This window comes from Harpia harpyja, chromosome 2 (genome assembly GCF_026419915.1).
Source record: "Harpia harpyja isolate bHarHar1 chromosome 2, bHarHar1 primary haplotype, whole genome shotgun sequence".
Taxonomy (NCBI): domain Eukaryota; kingdom Metazoa; phylum Chordata; class Aves; order Accipitriformes; family Accipitridae; genus Harpia; species Harpia harpyja.
The window spans coordinates 69,967,511-69,986,263 of record NC_068941.1 but is presented as its reverse complement, the minus strand read 5'-3'; the positions used below and the strand labels follow the sequence as shown (position 1 = coordinate 69,986,263).

At 38.4% G+C, this 18,753-nt stretch overlaps 1 protein-coding gene across 5 annotated transcripts in view; it reads left to right on the top strand.

Moving 5' to 3' along the window:
* Nucleotides 1-997: 997 nt before the first annotated feature.
* ANAPC4 (anaphase promoting complex subunit 4) overlaps nucleotides 998-18,753 on the top strand; it is a 30,603-nt gene continuing 12,847 nt past the window's right edge. For 3 of the 5 annotated variants that reach the window (XM_052780320.1, XM_052780319.1, XM_052780317.1), the window contains exons 1-26: nucleotides 998-1,124; nucleotides 1,801-1,906; nucleotides 2,956-3,088; nucleotides 4,365-4,439; nucleotides 4,581-4,607; nucleotides 4,711-4,755; nucleotides 6,423-6,507; nucleotides 6,913-7,023; nucleotides 7,597-7,680; nucleotides 7,939-8,025; nucleotides 8,735-8,799; nucleotides 8,893-8,935; nucleotides 9,046-9,122; nucleotides 9,565-9,665; nucleotides 9,747-9,798; nucleotides 10,105-10,160; nucleotides 11,405-11,454; nucleotides 12,378-12,434; nucleotides 12,595-12,651; nucleotides 13,203-13,296; nucleotides 14,935-15,032; nucleotides 15,573-15,634; nucleotides 15,718-15,756; nucleotides 15,844-15,945; nucleotides 17,075-17,152; nucleotides 18,504-18,674. In XM_052780320.1, the coding sequence (XP_052636280.1) occupies nucleotides 1,017-1,124; nucleotides 1,801-1,906; nucleotides 2,956-3,088; nucleotides 4,365-4,439; nucleotides 4,581-4,607; nucleotides 4,711-4,755; nucleotides 6,423-6,507; nucleotides 6,913-7,023; nucleotides 7,597-7,680; nucleotides 7,939-8,025; nucleotides 8,735-8,799; nucleotides 8,893-8,935; nucleotides 9,046-9,122; nucleotides 9,565-9,665; nucleotides 9,747-9,798; nucleotides 10,105-10,160; nucleotides 11,405-11,454; nucleotides 12,378-12,434; nucleotides 12,595-12,651; nucleotides 13,203-13,296; nucleotides 14,935-15,032; nucleotides 15,573-15,634; nucleotides 15,718-15,756; nucleotides 15,844-15,945; nucleotides 17,075-17,152; nucleotides 18,504-18,674 (2,063 nt within the window). In that variant the 5' untranslated portion in view covers nucleotides 998-1,016. Of the gene's footprint in view, nucleotides 1,125-1,393; nucleotides 1,564-1,800; nucleotides 1,907-2,955; nucleotides 3,089-4,364; nucleotides 4,440-4,580; nucleotides 4,608-4,710; nucleotides 4,756-6,422; nucleotides 6,508-6,912; nucleotides 7,024-7,596; nucleotides 7,681-7,938; nucleotides 8,026-8,734; nucleotides 8,800-8,892; nucleotides 8,936-9,045; nucleotides 9,123-9,564; nucleotides 9,666-9,746; nucleotides 9,799-10,104; nucleotides 10,161-11,404; nucleotides 11,455-12,377; nucleotides 12,435-12,594; nucleotides 12,652-13,202; nucleotides 13,297-14,934; nucleotides 15,033-15,572; nucleotides 15,635-15,717; nucleotides 15,757-15,843; nucleotides 15,946-17,074; nucleotides 17,153-18,503; nucleotides 18,675-18,753 lie in introns of all 5 variants that reach the window. The other 2 variants (XM_052780322.1, XM_052780321.1) reach the window with 2 other exon arrangements.

Genomic DNA, 18,753 nt, shown 5'->3' with positions numbered 1-18,753 from the left:
CGTATTTGTATAATTAACAGTTTTGTGTGTTTAGGATTAGCTATTTGTCTGATTTAGTGGGAGTCTGAAGTTAAGGGAGGAGTACTGCTGAGAGGTGAGGTGTTGGTGGATACTGTGGTTTTGCGGTAGGTATCGGGGGACTTGGGGCAAAGGAGGAAGTGAGGTTGGGTGACGGGAAGGCACAAGTTCTTAGGAATCCACTCTCTGTTAGTTCCAGTCCTCTCACAGAATGGCTTTGGGGTTTTTTTGAATATTCTCTCCAAATGGAAAAAAGCCTAAGAGCAAAAAAATAAAAGGTATTTCAGAAGCTTAGTAAGTGGAAAAAAGTGACTTTGTAAGTATGTTTAAATTTAAAGTACTTCCACGCGTTAAATGAAAAAAAAAAACCACATTAGTTTTAGTATTTTGGATTGGCACTGCTGACGGGTGGGTTATGTTGTAAAAATGATTGAACGGAGTGTCGGTGCGGCCTGTTCTTGGGTGTAAGCTTAAGAAGAACGAAGGTTTGTATTGCGGCAGGAGGGGACGAGCCTTCCGCGTTGTTCCCCCGAAGTGAAAGCGGCATCGCTTCGCGCTGCAGGGAGGCGAGGCTGGCCTTTCCCCCGCCACTAGCTGTCAAAGGCAGCCGCCCCCCGCCGGGGCCGGGCCCTGCCGCCAGGCCCTCACGGCCGCCGGCACTTCCCTCAGCCCCGCGGGGGAGTGAGGGGAGGCAGCCCGGGTCCCCCGCCGGGGGAGAGCCCTTGCCCCCCGCCGGCGGACACGCGGCAGGCGGGGGCCTTGTCCCTGCGGGCAGAGCCTGGCCCGCCGCCCCGCGCTGCCCGCGGCCAGCGCCCGCCGCTCCCCGGGCTCGGCGCTGAGGCGCGGGCAGCCGCGGCGGCCCCGCTCCCCTCGCGGCCCAATCCGCGCCGCGCCGCGGCGCCAAGCGCCGCCTCCGGAAGCCGGGAGCGGAGGGCGGGAGGGCGGCAGGGCGGCGGCGTTGTGCGGTCGGGGGGGCGGCCGGCGGGAGCGCCGCCGCCATGCCCGCCTTCCGGCAGGTGGGGGAGAAGCAGCTGCCCCAGGAGGTCGTCTTCATGGCCTGGTCCCCCAAAAGGGACCTCATCGCCCTGGCCAACAGAGCGGGGGAGGTGAGTGCGGGGGGCGGCCGAGCCGGCGGGCCCGGCGGCGGGAGCCCGCGGCCGCGCTGGAGGCCGCTTCTGTGGGCTGACAGGAGGGGCGCTGAGGAGGGAAGAGCGGCCGCTGCTCGCAGGAAAGCGCTGCCTTTTCTCTGCGGTCGCCGAGATGCCTTTGCTGTTGTCTGTGGTGAAATTCTTGTGAGCTTAGCCGTGCGTTTAGGAATAGCAAATTTTTTATAGAGCTTCTTGCCGTCCTTCCTTTTTTACTTTCTAATATCCAGACAAATTCGCTGATGATACTCTCATTGCCTGCGTCTGTGGGATTTTAAAGTGCATGGTATTTGGTGTTTAAATTACATCTATTTTCAGATATTTTTTTCCTGGAACTGCCGTATGTGATCACGCATGAAGACAGACTGCTGTGCTTTCAGGCTGTCTGTGCTGGAGAGGCGTGGGTAACCCCTGTTGGTTAGAGGCTTCTGGGTTTATACAAGGCACAGCTTATTTCTCTGAATTGCTGTATAGTTAATAGTATACTGCCCTTTAAAATAAGTTGGGGGAGCACGTGATATTTAAGACACAGGAGTTATTAAAAAACGGTTAAAAATGTGCATCTTGAACTGATTTACAAACTGGTATTAGTGGGAGAATGTGGTTTGTTTTTGTCTTCAATGTGTTTGCTTTGAAGGTTTTACTTCATCGGCTTGCAAACTTCCAACGAGTGTGGAGCTTGCCTCCAAATGAAAATACAGGAAAAGAAGTGACTGCTCTTGCTTGGAGACCAGATGGCAAAAGTAATGTCAAGTATATGAGGTGATATGGTGCAATAAAAATCCTGTTGGAAATCAGTGAAAGTTGTGGTGATGATACCTCTTATCTGTGAAGGAACTTTTCAAGTAAATTGTGTTTGGAGAGAAGGGTGGCTTAATTTTATGTAGGTTTATTCAAAGTAATAGAGAGATTTACACTGTTGAAAGCAATTGCAAGAAAGATTTGCAAGACGGATTCATGTCCAAAATACTGCTTTTCAAGGTATAGCAAAACTTCAAGCTCCTAACTAAGCAGAATATTTTTGTATGAACTACAAAATTTATTGGGAGAGAAAAAGGCTGTCTGATCAGGGTTGACTGAAGAGCTTAGCCTATTTAGCAGAGGCTAAAATTGCTCTAATAATACACCAGAGAAGAAGAAAAAAGCCTTTTCCTTATCAACAGAAATGTTGAAATTAGTATCTTAATAAATCTAGGCTGGAAATCAGTTAATTTTTTGACTCATTAGAAGTGGGAGAATGGGAACAATCTTCTTCCGTGACATGTGGGTAAAAATACCTGTATTGTTTTATGATGGAGTCTGAGGAGTTTAAGAAAATTCTTTTTAAGCTTGGTTGCCTGTGATTACAAGGAAGTAAGCACGGAAACCTATGCCTAATATATGCTTTTATGGATGAATAAAGTTAAGAAGGTGATGCAAAAGTTGCTCAGGAAGTCTTAAATTGTATTTTGCTGTAATAAACTCCAAACATTCCTGGTGGACAGTCTTTATATATAATTTTGGCCTCACATTTGCAAAAACTGAAGCCTCTTGCTTTATTAGAAGCATATTCACTTCAATATGTAGATAAATAATTGTGAGATCAGGCCTTTGACTTAAATCTATCACCTAAAATATGATACGAGTTCAAGCTTTCATTCTAATAAGTAGATTTCAAATGAGAATTTGGAAGGACTCTAAATAGAAAATTCTGTCCAGTAGTTGGCTTTGAAGACACATTATTTTCTAGTTTAATATAAAGTACAAAGTTTTGCACATTGGTTATTTATACATTTTACTCATCTTTCTCTAGTTTTGGCTTTTGGCCTTACTGATACCAAGCGGATTATTCTGTGTGATGTAGAAAAACCTGAAAGCTTGCACTCCTTCTCTGTGGACTCGTCTATTACATACATGCATTGGATGGAAGTAACTGAGGAAAGCAGGTGAGTCCGAAAAACCCTAGAAGTAAATTACGGGCTATGTAGTGCCACCTTACTAATAATTTATACTTAGTATGTTACAAGCAGTCATATAAAATAATATAATATTCCATAGCTGTGGCTTTTTTTTTTGCCACTTGGCTAAAATTTTCCTTTTTGTCAGAATAGATACTTTTCATACTCTTATTTTCAGTGCTGATATCTTAGTCTTGTGGTTCTTTAGACTATACACAAAAATTTCAGCATGATCTTGAGCGCTCACCTCTTAAGAGCTGCTAAATCTAGTGTTAGCTTGTACAGCCTGTCTTCGGATCCAGTTTACTTCACTACCAATTAATTTATTAAGCTAATTATGATAATGTTGTTATGTTCATCTATTTTGTTAGTCAGAATAAGTATTGTATTTAAATCTTTCTTCACTTGTGTTTTCAACATCTTTAGTTTGATGCTTACATCTTTCATGATGTGCCTTTGGTGTTACATCCAACCCTACTGGCAATTCGGTTGTGGGTGTACTTGCTTCAGGAAGTCAGATTGCCGCTAGTGACCATGAGCTCTGTGGCATTATACAATTCTCAGCAGCACTTGTGAGCTGGAGGATATCATTGTGGTCCCTGTTTCTGTGGTCTTACAAAAACCTCTGATATGCACCTTATTGCAGTGCAAGACAATAATTAAATAAAACATTTATTTAAAAAAGGGAGGTGGTGTAAGCCTGACTTGGGATTTCCCCCCACCTCCAGAAAAAAACGGTCTTAAAATAGCAAGAAAATAACTGCATCTTAAATGACTCTAGCATTCTTCTTCTGATGGGAATAGACTTATCTCCTTATGGGGGAACGTCATCCTTCTGGCATCTTTAAGGTGTGGTATTAAGTATTGCACTTTAGTCTTCCTGTCAGTGTAACGTGTCCTTAAAGTGAAGCTTTTTGGGGTGTAGGTAGGTTGTACTGCAGGGTTGTACAGGGTTTAAACAGAAAGCCTCTGTTAGTAACTGCATTACAGATGATGAGGGATTTGGTGGCAAGCTACTGAGCCAGCAGATACAAACTTTATATTTTCCTTCAGTGGAAATAAAAAAAGATTTTCAGATTTCTTTTATTAATTTGATCATTTGATAAATTGTAAAATGCCCTATAAAGGATTACCCTCTGATATTTGTAACTCTAGTATGTATTGACTATTGAGTATATGCTGTAACTTTGAAGTTAGAAATTCTCTTCCCCCCACCCACATTTTTACAGATTGGGTGTTAAAGACAGTCTTACTTCTTTTCCAGTGTTCTCACTTCCTTTTACAATGCTGAGGATGAATCAAATCTCCTTTTGCCTAAATTACCGGCGCTACCAAAAAAGTAAGCATTATACTAGTCAGCTTGAGAAGCTACAATTTGTCATTTGTTGTCATTGTTTTGGTTATTTGTCTCTAATGCGCTACAGATGCTTTGGATTAGATGTCTTCTCATTGTTATTGAGAATAATTATTTTGTTTTTAGTTACAGTACCACTGCAAAAATTTTCAGGTAAGAAATTGTTGTCTTATATATCTCTATTTTTTTGTTTTATTTTGTTTTCTGGTATTGAGACGAGCTACATAAACCCCAATCATATGTTTTGTATTTTCAGTGAAGAAAAGTCAGATGAGATTATGAAGCTTCTGGGTGATGTAAGGTAAATTCTGTATGTGGGTTGTTGTGGGGCTTTTTTTGTTGGTTGGTTGGTTTTTTTTAAAGCATAAAATAATGGCTAAGTGGGTTTACTTCTAAGTTATCCATAATCTGTTTTTAAGGATCCTGGAGAAAGGATATGGAATGTCTCTTTTTTTTCATGTACAAAGATAAAGTTCAAAGAATATATTAAAAAAAAAAAAATCTCCATCAGTTTACACCTTTTCTCCTCAATTTAGAGGGATTATAAGGCACTTTATCAGCAACTGTTGTTGGTGCCATATCTTCTTTTCCTTAGAAGATTTCTTGGGGTGGAGGCATTTTTTAATGCTTGTTATAGACGGGGAATTCCTGTGGGTTTGCATGAGTGTGACAAAGCTAAACTTAAAATTATCTCTGAAATCAGCTGTATTAGGGTTACTTTAAAATAAACTTCTCTTACTAGGAAACACATGAGCAGCAGCTGGAGGACCTGTAGTTTAGCAGACTGAGACTGGCTTTGTGGAGTGCTTGTAGTGCATTTTTGAGGAGGGCGCTTAATGCCTGTGCCTTATTTTTCCATTTGCTTTCTTTCACTGTTCCTTACAGTCTCACCACTAAGAATCACTTTCCTTATTTCAAAATCTACATCTCTGTCTATCACCAGTTATTGCTTTTTAAGACTTGATACCTCTTCTTACAGAAGGAGAGACTTGCTAGAAAGAGAGACATTGCAGCTGTCTGTGGTGTAGGAGCTTTCTGGATTCTGTGCTCTTTCATCTATTCAATTAATCAAACCAAAAGTTTTTCAGATACTGTTTTGTTAAGTTCCATCTTGGCTTTAACAGAGACATTGTCCTTTAACATATATTTAGAGGTGTAACAGGCAGAAGTTGCAGTTAATTTTCTTCTATCAATAAGGGGATATGTAAAACATTCTCATTTTTTATGTTGGAGAGCAGTACTGCTCACTGTAATGTAAGCAAATATATGTAGTTGAAGATGTATGGGTGTATGACAGCAATAGACAACCTCCCTGTCCAAAGTTTAAAGTTTTAAACATAGACAGAAAGGAAGGGGTCACAGAGAAGTATTTTCCCAAGTCATTGTAGCAAGTTGATTTTAATAAGTGAGCAAAACACAGACCTGTCTGTCCCAGACCCTATTCTTTGAACTGGGTTTCTGTTTCTGATGCTGTTGTTGTTTGTGACTGTTCTTTGCTGCTGCATCCATTTCAAATGTTTATTGCCTTTGAGGTTTTGCTGAGGAGTGCCACTGAGTGACTGCAATGAACTTACTCTGCATGTAGTTAGGATAAAGTCCTGGGAATACAACAGTAGCTTTGTGAGCTTTGCAGCCTGTATTGGTAGGTGGACTGTTGCTAGAAACTGTTACTTTTTTCTTCTGGAAGGTATAAAGTCAGTGAAGAAGGACTTCTGTGCCTAAATTGTGTTATTTATTCCCTATTCTCTCAGTTAATTTAGTAATTGATACTCCTTCTGTAAATGTTAGAGGCAGGTCTTATCAATGAAATCCAAGCTAATATTTTTTTTTGTTTTTAAATTTCTTGGGTCATAGACAGTAGCACAGTGTTTCTTTTTGTTCAGTGATTCTTTAGAGGATGTTTCATAAAGGGATGGTATTTAAGAATTATATTTGTATGCTCATCAACACATTCTTCTATTTTTATAGGCTTAATGCTCTTGTCCTTGGTGGAAGTTCAGGATTTATTGAGATTTATGCCTATGGAATGTTCAAGATTGCTACAGTAACTGGGGTATGTTACGTTCCTTTCCATATTTTTTTCTTCATAATATACCAAATTATAGTTGAATTGAATGAAAAAATACATATGTATGTTTACACATAAGTGAAACTGGGTTGCTGAATTTTAAAGAAAAGAATAGTTGTTTCTCTCTATTGGGTTGTGTGGATATTGTTGGAAAGACATTCTAACTCTGGCAGTTTTAACATCTTGTTTCAAATGAAACAAATTTCAGCATTAATCCACAGTAAAAAGAGTGTTTTTGTTCCTGACCAGTAGCTGAAAATTCTTTGGTTTTACACTTTGTTTTTATGTGTCACTGACCGCAGTCGTCTTTGTATGTGAATATGTTAGAGCAGTAAATACATCTTAGAGGAAATGCAGTATTTCATTAATTTTTAAACTGGAATCCTTCAGGTGGCAGGTTCTTGTCGTGGACTATGTTTGTCTAGTGATTTGAAATCACTATCGGTTATTACAGAGATACGAGACTCTTCAGACAGCGAAGCAGAGATAACATATTTTCAGGCAAGTAAAGTAATTTTAAAATGTTCTTAAAAAGTAAAACTGCTTTTTTCATTACTTCCTGGTAGCTTTATTGCTTTCCCATTATTTGCAGAAAAACCACAAACTAGTATTTCCAGCTTTTCTGAAATTGACCCTGATTTAGATTTTGGATTTATCATGTTAACATGCAGTTTCACTGGTGAGACTGATGATGACCTGAGCCATTCTTTTAAAATATTACTTTAAATATAACATTCATTTATGCAGTTACAGTTACTCAGATTTTCTTCATTCTGCACACAAAGGCATAGCAGCAATGCTGTTGATTATCCAGTCTATCCAGAACAGTCATCCTTAAAACTATTACTGTTAGAACTCCAAAGTGGGGAACCTTATCAGGAGTTTTTATAGATGTATTAAAAATATTTATTGCCCCTTTGAATTAAATGTATTTCCCTCTTAAAATCAACTTTAAGGAAATGAGAAATTACAGTTTTTCTATGGGTCCTCCCAATCTGTCTTTTCATTTCTGTAGTCTAAAGTTTCTTGAAAGACAAATCATCTGTTAACTGTTGCTTGTTTCATTTGTTATAGCTGGACACTAGTCTGTTATCCAGTTACTTGCCTGAGGTAACTCGAATGGCCCGGAAGTTTACTCACATTTCAACTCTGTTACAGGTACAGTTGTGTTACAGCATCCTTTTAATATCACAGTTCTTAGAGGCTTTGATATTCTTAATGCAAGTAAAATAAATGTTTTCTGGTAGGAAGCTTAAGCTGGTTTTAAGTAAAAGTAGAGCTCTAACTTGGAATTTGATGATAAATTTTATATAATATCTACAGTATATCTTCCCTTTGTATTGTAACATCCAGTTTTTGCACATGTTTTGAAGGGGGGAAGAGGGAATAACACTAATATCTGTATCTGTATTATAGTATATAAAGTTGTCATTGACGTGCATGTGTGAAGCATGGGAAGAAATATTGATGCAGATGGACTCAAGACTAACAAAGTTTGTACAGGTACTGTAGTATTAACCATTCTTTTGGAAAAACGTTTTTTGCAGTAGCTCTGTTGTTCATGTTAACATGCTGCATATCTTAATGTTTAAGCATAATGCCCCCACATAACAATCTCTAAGTTCAGAGGCAACCTGGAAGCCATTGTGTCTCAAGTGCTCTGACGCTGAAGATACCCGAGTACAATCAAGCAGGATTGTATTGTGATACTTCTTTATATTATTTATTCTAAGTTATTCAGAAGTGATAGTTTCCAGCTTGCACATCTATTGATCAGTTGCTTTCTATTTAAGGTTGTGCTCTTTGTACTTTAGTCAGTGATAAACTGAATACTGTAAATGTTGAGTAAGAGCCCGCCAGCACTTACAGCCTAGTTCAACAGAACATGTATAACAGCCATGGTTAAGATGCTCTTGGATTTGCTTAAATTTTGTGTTCATTGACCATGGATAGAAGTTAATTGAATCAAATAATTTATTTATTTTTTTTAGATAGATTCTTGGTGATGGGAAACTGCTTAGAATTTTTACTGGGTAATACAATTGAAAATAACTTAAAATACTAGAAAATTTCCAATGATCAGTAGTCTGATCTCAGCATTCAAGGATATGGGTAGGTTTTCCGATATACTTTAATTGAAGTGTTTGCGAGCTTATTTGGTAGCCTGGATTTAATCTCTTCACCAATCTGTTTCAATCATTTTGACTGACAGGAAAAGAATACAACCACTTCTGTTCAGGATGAGTTTATGCAGCTGTTGTTATGGGGCAAAGCAAGGTAGTTACTGTTGTTTTATCTGAGTATGCATTTGCATTTGATATGGAAATACAAAATGAATGCATATTTGGTTCTCTCCCCCACCCCATTCAGTCTGGAACTTCAGGCGTTACTAATGAACCAACTGACAGTAAAGGTATGTTAATATTTTTTAACATATTAAAATAATCTATTTCAATATCTTTAAATCACTGTTCTGTTAAGTTAACAGAACATTATTATATGTTCATATTTCTTTTTTACCAGGGTTTAAAAAAACTTGGTCAATCCATAGAGTCTTCCTATTCCAGTATACAAAAGTTGGTCATAAGTCATTTGCAGAGGTAAGTCACAGAATGTCCAATGAATTACAGATAAAATGACATGTTATATGCTTTGCTAAAAGACAGTATGCTATATTGGTGGGTCTTTGTATGTAGGTATGCTGGTGCAGAGACCGTGATCATGGCAAAATGTACTATTTTGCTTTTGGGTAATGGAGAACTATTGAAGTATTTTGAACAGTCTCCATGACACATCACCTGTATATCACTGCCTGGTGTGTTTATGAGATATATGCAAAATATTTAAACCAACTTTGTGTGGTGGTTAAAATCATTAGGACAATATTTGGTTTTCTGTGAAGTGATACTTTAACTCTTACATGCCAGACCACCTTATAAAGCTCTCTACTTTGCATATTAAATGAGAAAAATGTAGCATGCAGTGAAGCAGTGAATTTTCAAAGCGTGACTAAGATTATGCTTCTTTGCTCTGCCTTCCTAGTGGCTCTGAGGCACTGTTATACCACTTGAGTGAATTGAAAGGAATGGCTTTATGGAAACAAAAATATGAGTCTCTGGGATTAGATGCATCCGGAATTGAAGGTACAGTAGTGTGTGTGTGCTACTTACCCGCTCTGATTTCACTTTTGAAAGGTTGATAATAACAGTTAGCTCTTTTTGCAGAGGCTATTACTGCTGTTGGTTCTTTCATCCTGAAAGCAAATGAGCTGCTTCAGTAAGTATAAAATCTGGAGAGTTTAAAAAACATGCCTCTTGAGTTTTGTATCTAAGGGGAAGCATGTGGCTGGGAACAGAGGAGGTTGGGAGAGCAAGGCTGCTCTGTTGGTGGTGAGCTTTTATCTTGTCTCACTGCATCTCATAGACTCACAGCCCAAGAATAGTCTTACTTGGAAGTTTGCATTGGTCATTTTTTAAAAAATGGATAGTGCTTGCAGGCCTTTCTATTGTAAAGATGGGACTTAAGCCTGGAGCAACTTGTGACATTTAGATTGGGTAATTTCTTTTCTTGTTTCTTGCTCAGAGTTATCGACAGTAGTATGAAAAACTTCAAAGCATTTTTTCGATGGCTGTATGTTGGTAAGCTTGATGACATAGTAAGCATCCAGTATCTGTTTTGTATTGTAAGCATTGAAATGTCGGCAAGTAATTAAGCCAATCTTAGTTTTAACCATCCATTTATTTCTATCATAGAAAATTTCTGGACATCTAAAAGGTTACAGTTGATGAGGCAAGAATAATTATAATATTAAACACATAGGTCATAAATTTTATAGTTCTCAATTAAACTTAGTGTATGTTCAGTGAGTATTGCGTATACCACTGTAATGTTACTCCAAACTGTTGTCTGCTTTATGAGCAATTTGCTGGTCTTGACTTGGAGAAATTAAAGGACTTAATTTAGTTTACACCAAATTTGTAGTCTAGCTCTCCTTTACTGTGTCACTTCCTGTTTTCTCCTGTGCAGACCTAGTTAGCTGTAAGGTTATGCACAGATGTAAACAGTCTCTGAATGTCTGGATGCACTTAATAGTCACCTCCAATCGTAGCTGAGTAGTTGCAGGTAAAATGTTGGAAGGAAGTGCAGAATGCTCTATTTTAGCCTGGTTGTTTTTATAAAGTGGTTATGAATAGGTTTATAATTTTTAATTGATCTTTTTAGAACTACTTTACAAAAAACTAAGCAGTCTTACCAGGTACTGTAAAAGCACCAGAAATGCAGTGTTATCACTTACTAGCAGGAATATAATAATTTTAAAAATTGCTAGCACTTACTAGCAGGAATATAGCAATTTTAATTTTAAAAATTGCAGAAAGCAGAACTATCAGAGTTCTCTGTCATAGCGTTAGAACTTTCATTATTTAAATGTTCACTGTGTTTGCTTGTGTTGAAACTAAACAGAACTGTTTATCTAAGCCTCACTGATTTAAAATTACTTCTGTGCAATTCTCTTAAAACATTATTCTGGGCATGACAATATTCATGTATTTTATATATATCCATTTTACTACTCTTAGTATGTACATGAATAAATTCTTGTGAACGCTTTTTATAATAATCTTATCTCAGTCTTGTACAGGGTACAATGCAGCTGGAAATGATTAAAGACGAAAATTCTCCAAGATTTGTATTGTAAGCTAGTGAGGCAAATGAGGCTTAATTTCGGTCTCAATTCATAATTCTTCATTCCAGACTCTCTTGCTTCTGACAAATTAATCTTTCCTATTTTATCAGCAGTGTCTTATTATATAGCTATGGAAAATTAAGAATATTAGGAAAGCCTATTAATATTAATGAAGTAAGAATATACTTTTTCCCTCAGCCATGTTGAGGATGTCAGAAGATCATGTGCTTCCAGAACTGAACAAGGTAGTAGTAACATTTTCTGATAAATGGTGGTATACTCTGTATTCTGCTTGACTTGAGAGCAAGATTAAAGTTTATTTTTGTTCCAAAACTTGAAGGATAGTGTCTGTGTCATTTCTTTGAGAAAGTTGATGCCTGCAGATTCGCACTAATGTGCTGTCTCATATGAATTACTTTTTCTGTTTTCTTTGTTAATACTACTCTTTTTAGTACACTGTATGTGAATGCGAGACCTCTGTGTATAGCAGCTCTTTATATGCCCTAAATGACTAAGTTAACCGGAGTGGGATTTTAACATCTTTACTAATGCCTTGGTAGAGAAGATGGAGTACACCTGTTTCAGATTTGCAGACACCATCACACTGGGTTAACCAGTTAATAACGCAGAGGTGCCCTCCAGAGGGAAATAGATAGGCCGGAGGAGTGGACAGATAGGGACCTCCTGAAGTTCAGCAAGGACAAATGCAAGGTTCTGTCCTGGGGCAGAGTAACTGCCTGCAATTGCACAGCAGGGCCTCAGCTGGCTGGGGAAGCAGCTCTGCTGAGATGGACTTGGGGATGTTGGTGGATGTAAGCTGGGCATGAGCCAGCAGTGTGCCCTGGCAGCAAAAGCGGCCAAGAGTAACCGGGGCTGTAGTAACAGGAGCATGGCCAGGAGGTTAAGGGAAGTAGTTACCCTCCTTATTTAGCACTCACCAGATCGCATCTAGAATACTTGCTCCAGTTTGGGGCTCTCCTGTACAAAACAGACATGAATGAAATGGAGTTAGTTGAGCAGAGGGCTCCCAAGCAGGTTGGAGACTGGAGCACTTGCCCTGTGAGGACAGGCTGAGGGAGCTGTGCGCGTTCAGCCTACAGAACATGTGTTCTGTGCTCGTTGAAATGTATTTCTTAGCCTTAGCTTTTCTCACCTTTTTTTTTCCTTTTAGATGACTCAAAAAGATATCACGTTTGTTGCTGATTTTCTTACTGAACACTTCAATGAGGTAAGTTATATTGGTTTGCCAAGTACAGCATCAGTGTATTTTTGCTGCCAAGAATTGAATCTGAAAAATCTTACAATAAAATAATTCAATCATCTCTTTGTACACTACTTCTCATTAACTTCGAGTTTAAATAATGGTTTTGTTTGCATTATTTTTTCAGGCACCAGAACTTTACAATCGTAAAGGAAAATACTTCAATGTGGAGAGAGTTGGCCAGGTAAAGAACTAGGGAATAAATGGAAAAAGAATAAATGAGAAAATCCTTAATGGAGAAGGTTTTAAAGCTGTGCCCACTTTTCTTCTCTGTCCCTTTTGCTCTGTGTTGCACACTCCAGTAATGGTAAAGGACAGTATTTTAATTACTTTCCCCTATTATTAGGAAAAGGAGCGTTTAAAAACATATCTTATGGTTTTACCTTATACATGCTGTATTTCTAGGAAAAGGGTCAAACTTCTTTGCAGCCAGCAATAGTAATGTAAAACTGAAATGTGTTTGTTGTCTTTATGCCATTAATCACTGGATTTCAAAACATCTGTGCTCAAGCTTCATTTAAAAATTGGTTTCTTATGGAAATATCACTATGTGATCTTAGACAATAATTGATTTTTCTTATGTTTCTAGAAGGGGTGGAATATTTAGTTTTAAGACTAGGGCATGTTAAATTAAGGAGAAATGTTTAACAGACTCGTGAGGGGCAGTGTTGGAGGTGAATTCTAATGTCCCTTATTCTTAAAATGCAATCTTACAAATGTCTGTTTCTTTTCTAGTACTTGAAAGATGAAGATGATGACCTTGTATCACCACCTAATACAGAGGGAAACCAGTGGTTTAACTTTCTTAAAAATAGTACTCATCTTAAAGGTAACGTGTGCTTTAGTAAAAAGTGCAAGTGACTCAAAGATATACTTAGAATGTAACAAATACAGAAGAGTAATCTGTTTTTTCATGCTTACGAGTTATTTCTATAGTGTTAGTCATCTGAGTAGAATAAAATAAATGGGCCTTGTTATTTTACACAGTTTTTATATAGCTGCTTACCCAGTCAATTACCATTTTCTGGGTACCAGGAGTTTCTTACCTTTTATGTACCAGTCTCGGAAATGTTGGCTTGGAAGGAATCCCAGGAGATGTCTGTTTTAGTAGATCTTAATTCCAGTTCAAGGAAGTAATAATTACGCTTAGGTCATACCTGGGGGAAGTGTCCCAACTTGTTCTCTTTCATTGGAGTCTGAGACTATTTTGTTCATTAGCGGTGAAAAAGAAGTAAGAGACTAGAACAGGCTGATGGTGAAAATGATTCTTGTTTAACTTAGAAACATAGACTGTAAAACTTCTACAGCACAAGCTATCTTGTAATAGAATTTGCTATAGCTGCCTTTTTCTGCCTATTTAATGCCATAAAAACGGGAAATGGTAGCATTTTCATTTGGAAAAATGTACTTTTAGACATACTTTTGAAAATATGTTTGGTACTTTAAATGTGTAGACTACTCGACTGGTCATTTCTGTTACTACCTAAGATTTGTTTGTAGAGATGGTTTGTAGGTGGTTTTGTTGGTATTAATTTGGCAAGTATTGAGATGTTTATAGGATCATAGGACAAGTAAAGCTTCTGTCATTGACACTTTCTACCTTTCTTTGGTGTTTTATATTGCTTTGTTGGTTGATGTAATTTTTATCATTTTTACAGCTAAAGATTGGAAAAGAAACAGGTTATGTACTTAAAATAAGTAATGAGATTTATCTCAAAAGCTAAATGTTTTATTACAAAGTAGTTCATTTCATAAGAACGAATCAGTCCTACTGAAGGCAAATCATAGCTACTATGGAAAGTATGGAAATTGTTTCCTTAAACAAGATACTTTGACAACTGTGTTTCTAGCTCTTGGGTAAATGCAATTCTGTCTTTTTGCAGTTTTGAATGGGCTGTGAAGAAAAGCTGGAGGGGCAGGCAGGCCTGCATTTCTCATTCATTTATCTCATTCCATATTGTAATCCAGTTAGTTCCTTGAGTTAGAATTTATAATCAGGGAATAATCTAGGCAGTCACCTAATCCAACCAAAGCAGGGCTAATTTTGAAGCTAAGCTGGGTTGCTCAAGGCTTTGTGCAGTTGAGTCCTCTGTGTCTGCAAGGATAGAGATCCTGCAGCCTCTCTGGGCACCCTGCTCGAGTGACTAGCCAGTCCTTGTGAAAGCTTTTTTCCTTATATCTGATTGGGATTTCCCTTGCTCCTCTCCTTGTGTGCAGCTTTGAAAATGATGTCTTCTGTAACTCCTCCAGGCAGCTGAAGAGACCAATGGGTTCCTCCTTGTTAGCCCTTGTTTCTCTAGTCTGAACGAACCCAGCCCCCTCAACTTCTTGTAGAGCATGTGCTCCAGCCCTGCGACCAACTTATTGACCACCCTCTGGGCTCATTCCAATTTGTCACTTTAATAACAGTGTAGTATGTTTTTAAAGAGATACAAGCATTTTTTAAATGAACTTTATCTGTTTACAGAAAGTCCACTTCTGTTTCCCTACTATCCTGAGAAATCACTGCATTTTGTCAAAAGGCAAATGGAGGGGGTCATTGATCAGTGTTTACAAAAGCCAGCGGTAAGTTCAATTTATATAAATGATAAATTTCTTTTAGGGGTAGCAGTCAACTGAAGATAGTAGTCATGCTTAGTAAGGCCTGAAGTTTTAATCTTTGCCTTTGAGTGCCTACAGCTTAGGTGGTAGCATGTAGCCCAGCTTCACCACTGCCTGGATGTCTCAAGCGTTTGGCTAGGGAGAGCATAATGGGGGATTTTTTGTTTCATGTGTTCTGTTCCCACATTATTGGGTTCCATTTTTAATGCTAATTAACTTGGTGTATGTGCTGTGTACTAGATAACTGTGTGTTAGTTGGCTAACTGTGCCAAGTTAGTTGGCAATACGTTAGTCTATATATTACAAAGAAACGTGAAACAAGTGTATCAAGTGACAATAGTGTTTGCATTAGGGATGTTTATTTCAGCATAAATATTGGTGGATTTTTCTTTCAGATGTGTGCCGGTGTTTTTGTTTTGTTGGTTGGGTTTTTTGTCTTAAAATTGTGTGTAATTATGAATAACTGCCTCCATTTTTTTGGCTTATTTTCATTATATTTGTTAGGATGTAATTGGAAAGTCAGTGCATCAAGCAGTCTCCATGTCTCTCTACAAAACTTCTCAAAGGTATTTCTTTACGTTATTTCTGAAGCTCAGCTGCACAAAATTACAGTAGCATTTTAAAAACTGGTTTGGTTTTTCCTTTTCAGTGAAGATTCCACACCTCAATTATTTAAACTACCATTTCTGTAAGTATGCTGCTATTCCTTGTTTTATGTCATTTACCAATTAATAAAACTTGTTCTAAATTTTCATTTCCTCCCCCCACATTACAGGTGGAATGACAAAACATCCAATATACATTACGTTCTCTTCACCATATTAGAAAATTCTATTTCTAAAATATACATTTTGAGGAGACATACTGATACTTCCAGGTAAGACAAAAAGAAAAAAAAAAGGAAAAAGTGGTTTGTGAGCATCAGCACATGTGTACAGAGACAATTACAAATTGAAGCTATTTGTAAAAAGAAGGATTGAGCAGCTCGAATACAATCTTTCTTGGATACTAGAGAAAATGAGAAGGACATTAGGAAGTGCAGTAGGAAACTGCAGCAGGAGTTTGTGTTTTATTAGACTCAGAAAATCTGATCACAAGACCCAAGATGGTTTTATGCTTAGGAAAAAAACCAGGCTCCCTTAGTTTTGTTCCTCACAGAATTACTTGCTTGTGCAAACTTGTGAAAAATTAAAGGGAATCATGCTTTCAGGGTTGCTTTGTCTTACTGTAAATATTACTCATGGATTAACCCCTTGCAGCCTGTAATTTAATACTCTAAGGAAAAATGGGAGGTAGACTCATAGGTGCAACAAATAGAGTACATCTCTTTGGGGTGTAGCTTTGTGTACCTGGAGGAGTTTCTGTTTCCAAGATGCAGTTTGTCACTGCCTAGTTTTGTTGATACAACTGTTTAAGATGTATTCTGTCAGTGGGAATGAAATGACCTGGGTTTAGAAAACAACAAAAACTCCTCCTTTCTGTAAATTACTGATTTTTATAATCTGTGTCATTTAACTTGAGGAGATGATGAACTGTGATAGGTATGGGAATTTTTAAAGCAGTTTTACTGCTGAAGAAAGCACATGGTGAAACTATCATTTGTGTTTCCATTTCAGAGCTGCTGATGACAAAATTACAGACTTGTGGTGTAGTTTCTATCCTATTTCCTCCCTTATTGAAGTCTAAATCTGTTTTCTGTAGATTTGAGTAACAAGTAACTTAACGGACCTGACACTAGGACAATTAAGCCTAGTTCAGCAAAGAAGAACTGTATCCCACAAGCCAGACACAGTTTCCCATAACTCCATTAGTCACATTTTGCTGAGGGGCAAAAGAAATCAAAAGGTTCCCATCCACCAGTTACATCGTTTTGGGATGTAGCCATGTATTGTGCTAAGCTTAGACAGGCTTACACCATCTCTTACCACAGTTGCTGTTAGAAATTTTGGATTCTCTATGAACAGAAAAGAAAGTGGTCACTGAGATAATGAACACTGTTCTTCTAGGTCTGTCAGTAATGGAATTCTTGCAGTAGAGTTTGGAAACTTCTTGAACAGCAGTATAAATGAGAGCTCAGACTCCGGGTCAGTATATTTGATTTTTCTTCCAGAATTGCAGGTTGCTAAATTTAAGACCATGTTTTCTAGTGTTTATTTTACATGAACTTCTCAGGCACTGTAGTTTGGCTTTTATTCTGAAAGTTACTACTTCAGATGCTGGACCAGCTTGTATTCCCTGGCTGAGTCAGGCTGTAAGAAATGGCACAGGTGCATGAAGCTGCAGGATTGTGGGAGTCTTATTTTCTACTTCATTCCAAGGTCAAGTAAATTTTAGTTTTCTAGTTGGAAACCAGAGCTTTGGCACACGTGCAAGAAACAAAGCTAGCTGGAAACAGCTCTTGCTTATATCTGTGATTGTATTGGGTCTGGCTGAGATGGAGTTAATGCTCCCCATAGCAGCCCTCATAGCACTGTGCTCTGCATCAGTAGCTAGAAAGGTGTTGATAACAACCAGTGTTTTGGCTACTGCTGAGCAGTGCTGGCACAGCATCAAGGCTGTCTCTCCAACATTTCCCCCCCCCCAATGGCAGGCTGGGGCAGGGCAAGATCTCGGGAGGGGACATAACCAGGACAGCTCACCTAAACTAACCAAACAGATATTCCATACCATATGACGTCAGCTCAGATATAAAAGCTAAGTAAAGGGAGACGGAGGGGGGGCATTTTTTCTTCCGGAGCAACCACTACGCGTACTGAAGCCCTGCTTCCCAGGAAGTGGCTAGACATCGCCTGCTGATGGGAAGTAGATAATAATATCATTTGTTTTTCTTTGCTTTCGTGCGCGACCTTGGCTTTCACTTTATTAAACTGTCCTTATCTTGACCCACGAGCCTTTTGTTATATTTTCTCCCCCCTGTCCAGCTGAGAAGGGGGAGTGATAGAGCGGCTTTGGTGGGCACGTGGCATCCAGCCAGGGTCAACCCACTACAGTGATGTTCTTTAAGTAAGATGGAGTGAGACTTGATATGCCTGAATGAAGGCATCTTAGAAGGCATGGCAGACTAAGCTCATCCTTTTCATGCAGAAAGGCCAGATGTGATTGCCCTCAGTATCTTCAGTTGTGTTTCTAAATTTTCTTTGGTGTTTGTGTTTACTGTTTCTTATATTTCACCTGAAATAGGAAAAAATAAGATTGCTAGTAAGTTGTTTTGGTTTTTTTCCTTCAGAAGCATTTTTCCTGCACAATACAGGAGTCTGCCATGGTTATGGCTGTCTTTCAGTGTCTTAGCTGCATAACTGACCTTTTCTATCATTTATAGTAAAGCTCACTGTTAACTACTGAATACTTTTTAACGTGAATACTGTGCAACTTAAAAATATTTTAGTTCTGTATTCCCTTTTATTCCTTGATGCTTTCTAAACTATTTTCCTATAGATGCTACAGTTGTTTAGATGCACACTTCTATGATGATGAAACTGTAACTGTAGTTCTGAAGGAGAGTGTGGAACAAGAGGGGAAGGAGAGAGTCTTGGCTCAGCTGCCTTTATCTTCAGTATACACAGATGAGGACCAAGATAAGGAATTAATCTGGGATTCTACTAAAAGGTACTGAAAGACTTCGAGCAAGTCTGAAAATGCAGAACTGAAAAGCAGATTAAGCAAATATTCTAACTGTATACAGTTA